Below are 9125 nucleotides of genomic sequence, written 5' to 3'. Positions count from 1 at the left end.
CTATAGCCTCGGGCGTCGGCTGAGTACGGCCGCTTACTACTAACGTGATGGTAGCGGTGCTTAAAACTATTTGTTTTAAAAAAATACCCTGGAAAATATGACTACAGGAAACAAGAGATTAAGCTATACAATTCAGTATAAACTAGGAGTGTTAAACTACGCCAAAGTTCATGGAAACAGAGCAGTAGCAAGGCATTTCTCTCTACCACCTACCGAAAAATTGATACATACTTGGCGACTGAAGGAAGATCAACTGAAGACTGCTAAAAAACAAAAACATAACCTTCGATGCCCAGCTCTATCGTGGCCTGAACTTGAAAATGCCGTAAAAATGTGGGGGATAGATAAGAGAAAATCTGGGATAAGTGTTTCAACGAAAATGATAATCAATGAGGCCAAAGGATTTGCAGAAAAACATGGGAATCAGAACTTTTCAGGGTCTGAGGGCTGGTGCTACAGGTTCATGAAAAGACAAGGCTTATCAATGCGCACAAAAACAACTATTGCACAGAAAATGCCAGCAGATTATGAAGAAAAAATACTAGCATTTCATAGGTTTGTTATAAATGCGCGCAAGAAAACTTCTTTTGAGCTCGGTCAAATAGGAAATATGGATGAAATTCCACTCACATTTGATGTACCATACAAGAAGACTGTGAATATTAAAGGATCTAAATCAATAACCATAAAAACCACAGGTCATGAAAAAACCCGATATACGGTAGTTCTAACATGTTGTGCTAATGGCACAAAACTACCGCTGTTTTTCATATTCAAAAGAAAAACTCATCCGAAAGTAAAACTTCCAACGGGGATAATTGTTCATGTTCATCCGAAAGGCTGGATGGACGAAGCTGAAATGAAACTATGATTACAGAACGTATGGGCCAGGCGACCTGGTGGACCATTAAGAAAACCCTCTCTTTTGGTTTTGGATCAGTTTAGCACCCATAGAACTAAAACCATAAAGAATAAAGCGAGAGAATTAAAAACCCAGATAGCTGTCAATCCTGGTGGACTGACTAGCCTATTGCAGCCTTTAGAATAATAAAATGAATTCGGTGAATAAGCCATTTAAGAAAAAAGTGCGAGAACGATGGAACAAGTGGATAGGAGAGCCACATCACGCCCTCGCACCCTCAGGTAGAATGAAGCGGTCCTCTATTTCACAAATGTCCGAGTGAGTAAAAAGATCTTGGGAGGACGTAAAGGCTGAAGTAATTGTTAAGTCCTTTAAGAAGTGCAGAATCAGTAATGCTCTTGACGGAACTGAAGGCGACGCATTATTCGAAAAAGGTGATACTAGAGATGACGGAAACAGTAGTAATGACGATATTCTCGTTTTCGGTAATGATGATAGTGAAAAGGATTTTTATGGTTTTGAAAGTGATTAAAGTCTAATTTCATGATAGGCAACGTTTTTCTTGAATCTGTGTTTTTTGTTCTTTCTGCTTTATTTTGTATTAAGTTTGATTGCTTGCCGTTCATTCATTTATTCATTACTGAAATTTACATATCAAGTTCAAAATAGCTTGCCGTTTGTTAATTTACCTTAATAAAAATATGTTTGGTAATTGTATTCAATGATTCTTTATTTGGCTTTTACAAACCTTAGAACTAAAAGAAACCACAATTTAATTTATTGTGGACTATTGAAACGTTTTTTCCTTGTGTGAGGCCTTCTAAATAAGGGTGCGTCTTAGATGCCATCAAATACGGTAAACGCTACAATTGTCAAATTACTTAGCTGACACATTATAAATAATTTTTCTCTTGCAGTAAATGCTTCTATATTGTAAATCTTATGTCGATTAAGAATTCTCTTAACCTGTTCAATGTCCATACGATTGCCATTAACTCCAATTTCTGGCATGATAAATCCTTCTATATATTTTTTAAAATCAAATTTGTAAGAAATAATTTCCAACATTTAGGATTGTGCACTGTTGTAGTTTAAATGAGAAATCAACTAGGACTTGATAGAATAGCATTTATTAACAGATTTCAGAATCAAGCATGAGACATACCTAGATATAATATCGTTAAAAAAATTTCCGTATATAATTGTTCCAATCAACAATTGTATTGCATATTACAAAACTCAACTGAGGTCAGTCCATGCTACCAATGATACATAAATTTTAAAGCTCTAAGCAAATTTAGATGCGATCCCTTCAAACCAAGTGCGAGATCTGAGACTTTTTTTTCTGGGCAAGATCTAAGATTGAAACGTTATTTTGGTGTATCGTAATTGGTAAACAGAATTATTTTTACAAAATTTTCAGCTATGAGGAATCCCTTTTTTCTGTAGTAATTTCACTGCTTCCTCCTCTTTTTTTTTTTTTTTTTTTTTTTTTCTTTTGTAAATCTCAGGCAACTTTGCTGTTGAACAAGAATTTCTATCTATAGAATCAAAGAGAAAGTGTTAGCACAAAAAATTAAGCAAGTTACATTGAAATAAATGCTTAATAAAGCAAACAAATAAATATTGAGCTTTTCTTTTTTGTACATTTTGATTCCCTTTAGGTCATACATACTTTGATATTTCATAAATCACCATTTCATATTTTTAATTTTATACTTAACATTTTACTGAATTTAAACTTAAGATCTAATATGCAGCAAAATCCCAAATCTGAAATTGCCAATATGACACGAATATTCTAGATCTTTGACTTTTTACTATATCTCTAACAGCAGTCAGTATAAAGCCATGCTATACAGGATATAAAAAATTGCAGTGAGAGTTTCTTTTTCAAGGATGTTCATGGTTTGATCAACATTTTATTGTTTCGGAAATGCTGCTTTAATGAGAATAAGAAAGTGTAATAAACAATTAATAACACATGAATATTTGGCTCATTTCACTGATGATGACTTAGCTCATCACATTGTTGCTATCTTTAGCAAGTTATCACATGTTTTTTGCAGTACCCATATAATAGAAAAAGTACCTACATTTCTAATAACAGTTTTTAAATGGAACACTATCATTATGAGTTATAAAATATACTTTTTATGTCTCATTAGAACAAGTTATTAAATTATAAATTATAGAATTTTTTAAAGTGTGAAAACTAACAGTCTCTTAATGAAGAAAAAGTTACAAAATGATAATTACTTATGTCAAATAGAGTGATTTGATATAGTCAAATATCAAAATCCATGAATAAATATATAATTCCAAAAATTTATTAATCCTAAAAAATTTATAAAAATGCATAAGTGAATAATGGGATAGATTATTCATTCTGAAAAATTATAAAAATGCATAGGTGAATAATAGGATAGATTATTAATCCTAAAAAAATTATAAAAATGCATAAGTGAATAATAGGATAAATAAATTTTTGGAATTATATATTTATTCATGGATTTTGATACTTGCATTTGATTTACATATGCTCTCAGAATTTAAATGATATTGTATATTAGTTCGCAGGAATAATTAATCATTTATTTATTTGCATTAAATTTCATTTAAATTTAATTAACTTTAAATTTGCTTTTTAGGAATAGAAAATGTTTGTTAAATTCAAATTTCATTCCTTGCAGCAATGGCGCAAGAGAATTATTTAAATTTAATTTATTTTGAAACCCTGTAGATATATATATATTTTTTCGTTTCACTTTTATGTAATTGTATATACATGTGCTCAGACTTGTACTCTTGCACATGTATATACATGTGCAAGAGTACAAGTCTTTACGATTCTTGATGGATGTTTACGACTCTAAACTTTCATTCCAATTAACATGAGACAGTATTAATGCCCTTAACATTTTTTAACAAAAAATTACTATAACAATTGCTTTTAAATTCAGTTCTCTCCAGCAGAAGCGCAGGAATTAATTAATTAAATATTTCCATTTTCTTTACTTAATGTGCGTATATATAAAGAGAAAAATCTTATTTTTATAGCTTCTTCTATAAAGAGAGATATGAATTAAAAATGTTTAAATTAAAAATAATATTTTATAGATTATGTATAAAATATAACTGCCCATAGTGCATTTTAAAACAAACGAGATTTCTAATAAATTATCCAGCTATGACCCTGAAGTCAGCCGTATACAAGCATAGCAAATTTTGTGTCAATATTTTGGCCTTTCTTTACAGTCGCTCTGTATTTTTTAAGTACCAACTATTTTTTAATTCCTTTAACTTTTTTATTTTATTTATTTATTTGTTTATTTTTTCACTAACAGTACATTTTAGTTTTAATAATATATATAATATTTCATTAATATTTAAGGCTTCTAAAAACGCAATTTTTTTTTAAATTTACTTCAGCTTCTATGGAATTAGTGATGTTCATAATATGCATTATAACCTTACTTATTTAACAATTGCTAGCGTACTTTACTTTCGCAGTTCATAAGCAGAAATAAAAATTTCCAATAACATGGAATTTAGTAAACAAAACTTTTCTGCGTTTTACGTGAGGATCCATATCAAATCCAAAGCAAACAATACTCGATAAGCGGGAAAAATTCAGATGTTCAGCGTCGTAACTCGCGAACTGCTTGTTTGGCGCTAAAATATTACAGTGACACCTAGCGGCGGAAAAATGAAAATATTCTACGAATAAGCGGCAGTGGAAACGCTTGTACGGATGCCGTAGGCTTGTCTTCAATTGACGCAACGCGTTCGTACGCAGTAGTGCAAACGAGGCTTTAGTCGTGTGTTTTGTTTTCCTAGGGGCCCACCAGCGGCCGAGCGGTAAAATCGCTGAACACTGGTAGTTCGGTCCGAGGTTCGAATCCCGCGAACGGGCTGGCTGCATGGGCGTTTTTCGTGGTTTTCCCCATGTGTAACGTGTATACGAGCCGGTTTCTCTTAGAAAGTCCTCCACGAAAGGCATCCCTCCCCTTAGGCAGATAGCCCTAGTGTGCTTTGCCGTATTCTCAATACATACAATACATACGTTTCCTAGGGAGGAAGTAAAAATACGCGATCAGCGTATGGTTGTCATCGATGACGTACTTCCTCTAGGGAAACAGCCGTGATACTTTTCCCCTGCTTAATAAGGCTCCTATATACCTTTTAGAGGACCCTTACTGCTTAGAGATTATCCAAGGTTCTTTAATACATTAAAGTGATATTAGATAATTTACTAGATTGGGAAAAAATTATCGGTGTGCGTACTGACGGCGCTCGATCAGTGTCTGGCAGGTATGGAGGATTCGCAGTAAAGCACCGCATACTATGTGGACTCTTTGCATCATACATAGAAAAGCACTTGCATCGAAATCAATAAGCTGTGAATTGAATTTGGTATTTGAACATATCATAGACGTAGTAAACTACATAAAACTAGGCCGCTGAAAGCCAAACTATTCAAAAAACTTTGCATGGACATGGAAGCTGAACACACAGCCCTGCTATATTAGTGCAGTTCACGATGGCTTTCATGTGGAAATGTCTTATCCCATGTACTCGAGCACAGCAAGAAATTCACACTTTTCTGCAAGAGGAAGAACATGCAAACTCCAGATACTTTGCCAACCAGACCTTTTACTAAAACTGGCATATTTGTGCGATATACTTTTTTGACAAACTGAATGCCTTGAATCTGTCTCTACAAGGCAATAAGCGATAAGCAACAGAGGACGTGAGCACTGTCCCTTTACCAAAAGGTTAATCGGTGTAGCACCACGTCCACCTATATCTAGAGCCTAAAGAGGAATCACAAAACGCCACTCACCGGGCGCCCAAACACAGAGCCAAATTCAACCCGGGGGCAGTCCAACAGACCAAATGCCCACGAAAGACAGTCCCAACAACCGCCCAGGCCCCACATTTATTAAATAAAATAACAAAAGCATGCAGGGCCAAAAAAGGCGAGTAAGCAAAAATTGTCAAAACTCGCCCAATTTTTTTTTTTTTTTTTTTTTTTTGGCTTATTTAAAAAAAAAATTGCACATCTTGAAACTATTGGAGAAGACTGCGGCGTTTAGAAGAAAACTGCAGTTGTGGATAAGAAAAATTAACGAGTATGGCGGTCAAGACTCTTTCCCCTGACTTGCATAAATACGCATTCCCTACTGAGCTCGTTGTCTCTCAAAAATTGCTGCACTTCGAAAGGTGTCACAGAACACCTTTCGGAGCTCACTGAATGGTTCGCAAAATACTTTGTGGAAGAAAATATCGAGAAATATTCATGGATCCAAAATCCTTTCCATTCTCAAGCTCCACCACAATTCATTTCACAAGAAGAAGAAAGTCTCCTTGAACTTTCTTTAGAATATGGTCACTTTTATCTGATTGCATGTGTAGTCTCCTTTTTATTTTTTGTTTATTATCTCTATCCTTAAAATATATTGAACTCACATTCTCTACATTAATTATATATTCTTTATGAAAATGAATATTTAGGCAAAATAATGCATAAGACAATTTAATGAACATTATTATAACATTACAGAACTAATTCTAGAATAGTTACTATGTGGAAGGCTATCAAATACTACATTTTTAAGTAAATAATAGAAGCATATTTCTATCGTAGTTATATGAGAATTGAATAATATGAGATTATAGTATAGTTAGTTATACGAGAATATCTGAATAATATTTTAGCAAGCATACACATAATGTTTAAATGCTTGGGTTTTCAAAGCATAAAAAGTTGTAAAATAATACACATCCAGAAATAAGCGTCAAAACTAGCTAGTTATCTAATATATATACGTAGATCATATAAGCAGGAATGTGATATATTAATACATATATGAAATCGGATCGAAAAGTAATTTCAACTTTTAATGCTAATTTAGCAATATAACAGAACCAAATTAGCAATCATTAGCAATTATTAGTAATCAGATGCCAAACAAATATAATCACATCTTAATCTCGCTTTTTCCGATATATTTTCTTTTTCTTCCTAGCGCCTATTCCTGAGGCTATGTCTACCCGTACGACGTCGGACGATTAGCTCAAACATGGTAAAAATGCTAAACGTCCGACCAGTTGCGCAGAGACACTTTCGTGATTTCTGCGCATTCCGACCAGTCCTGAAGAGATGTTTGTTCACATTTGTGTTGATTATCGTGAATCGCTTTTTCGTGTAGTGCTAGAATGTCAAGAAAAGAAATATTTTTTTTTATTTCGTTTGATGATTAATTACTATCATTCTTTGATAGATATCTAAAACTTTATATAAAATAAAGGACTTTAAATAAATTTGAATATTATTCTTGTTTTAAATTGTTAATGTTTAACCATTTTATACAGATACGAAGTTTACACATATAATCAGAATTTCTTGAAATTCTTATCAACAGATTTAGATAAATCATGCATGCAAGCAGTAAAATCACATTCTTATGAAACGGAATTGAAAAATCATCTTAAAACCTTGTGTAACTTTTCTATCATGCGTAGCTAAATATTTCTATAAAATTGCATACAGAAGCATTTATATACATAAAGAGTGTGTTCAGGAGATTAATTCAGAAATGTGTGTGCATATGCTTGTATGTAGTGATGTAGGTGTTCATGTAGCATATGTATATGTGTGTACATACGTTTGTGTGTGTGCACACACACCTGTACGCACATACATACAGATACACATGCATAAATACATACATTTGTGAGTCTGGTCTCGAAGAAAGTCTTGCTGAAAAAGAAATGTAAACAAACCACCCAGCTCCTTTAAAAAAAAAAAAAAAAAAATTAGCAGAATTTTAGTTTCTACAGCAAATTTTTGTGTGTCGGTTTGTTTTAAACTCATAAAACTCAAATTTTAATATAAAGACGTGAAAAATTTTGACCTTTGATAGTGTACCTGATAATTTATTAAAAATACAATTGACTCTCTTGCATGTCAGTTGTATACAAGACATACATGAATCTCTTGTCTAATATGTATAAAATTATAATAAAAATAATTCTAGGTATTTTTTATGATTACACACTCTGAATATAGAAAATAATCGCTTACAAATGACTTATGCAGTATTTGTTTTATTATCACATCCTGCCCCCATAAGCTCAAAAATAAAACTTTATACAGGAACACAGAAAGTCAATTTTGCCTCCAAATATATTTTATGATATTGAAGTATGATAAGAGATGATTATTTTTGTTAGAAAAATTCTAATGTTATGAATATTTTCTTAAAAAAAATATTTCCTTGAAAATATTTGTATATTATATTCAAGCATATTTATATATTATATTCAAGTAATAGATGGCATATTTATATATTATATTTAAGAAATAAATGGCAGCATTATGTCTTGTTATTAATGTAAGCTTTATCAAAAGAACCTATAGGATCAAAGCACCTAATTTCTAGTATAAGAACTGTACTTCGAATGTCCTTTTTTTTTCTCTTTTTTTCCCTGTAAAATTTTTGCTTTATATTATTCATAAATGTGACATCTAAAAGTGCTTGGCCTTTTTTATCTAAATATCTAAATTTGGAAGTCTGAAATAATGCAATATATTTGTATGCATATAGAGTAAAATATTAGTAAATTATGCATAAGTACATTGTCAATCTAAGATAATGTATTTAAAAATATTCAGTTTAATGCAAATATGTGGATCAATTTATGCATATAAATTTGAAGTCTATGACTTCTGTTGAATGTTTTAAGTAAACAATTAAAAACAAATTTACCTTTTTATCAACTTATCTTCATATATACATTATTACTATATCTTTATTTCTAAAAGAATAAACGCAATATAATATAATAATCTAAAAATAAATAATACACAACATCTAATAAGGCAGACCATTTTTAGTACAGTAGTATATAATATGAGCAATATAATTTAATACTCTTAGTCGTCAGAGGAGGAAGTGAGTTTTGTGAAGCTATTTAATGAAAAAAATCTGAAAACAATTTTTGATTGTTCTAAAATACAAGTTCTAAAAGAATTAAAATGTTTACATGAGATATATGCCGTTCTTTTTGTTTTAACCCCTTTACATAAATTTTAACCAATTTAATACTTTTTTAACTTCTTTTCGAAACCTTGAAATACAAGAGAAACTGATTTCAGGACAAACACAATTCTAGAAATATTGCTAACTGCAATGAATCAGCACACATGCATGACTTCATCAGAACCATCAGAATGTCTTTGATGACCTTTATTTTT

At 31.7% G+C, this 9125-nt stretch overlaps 1 protein-coding gene across 1 annotated transcript in view; it reads right to left on the bottom strand.

Annotated features, from left to right (window-relative positions):
• Positions 1 to 1976: 1976 nt before the first annotated feature.
• Positions 1977 to 9125, bottom strand: part of LOC118184650 (TD and POZ domain-containing protein 1-like) — a 33153-nt gene continuing 26004 nt past the window's right edge. Inside the window, exon 2 of the mRNA XM_085820887.1 lies at positions 1977 to 2403. Coding sequence (XP_085677013.1) covers positions 2282 to 2403 — 122 coding nt within the window. The 3' untranslated portion in view covers positions 1977 to 2281. The remainder of the gene's footprint in view (positions 2404 to 9125) is intronic.

The sequence above is a fragment of the Stegodyphus dumicola genome, chromosome 7, assembly GCF_044657685.1.
Source record: "Stegodyphus dumicola isolate Sdum_Otavi_A_Nest chromosome 7, ASM4465768v1".
NCBI lineage: Eukaryota > Metazoa > Arthropoda > Arachnida > Araneae > Eresidae > Stegodyphus > Stegodyphus dumicola.
This window is presented reverse-complemented; position numbering and strand designations above follow the sequence as displayed.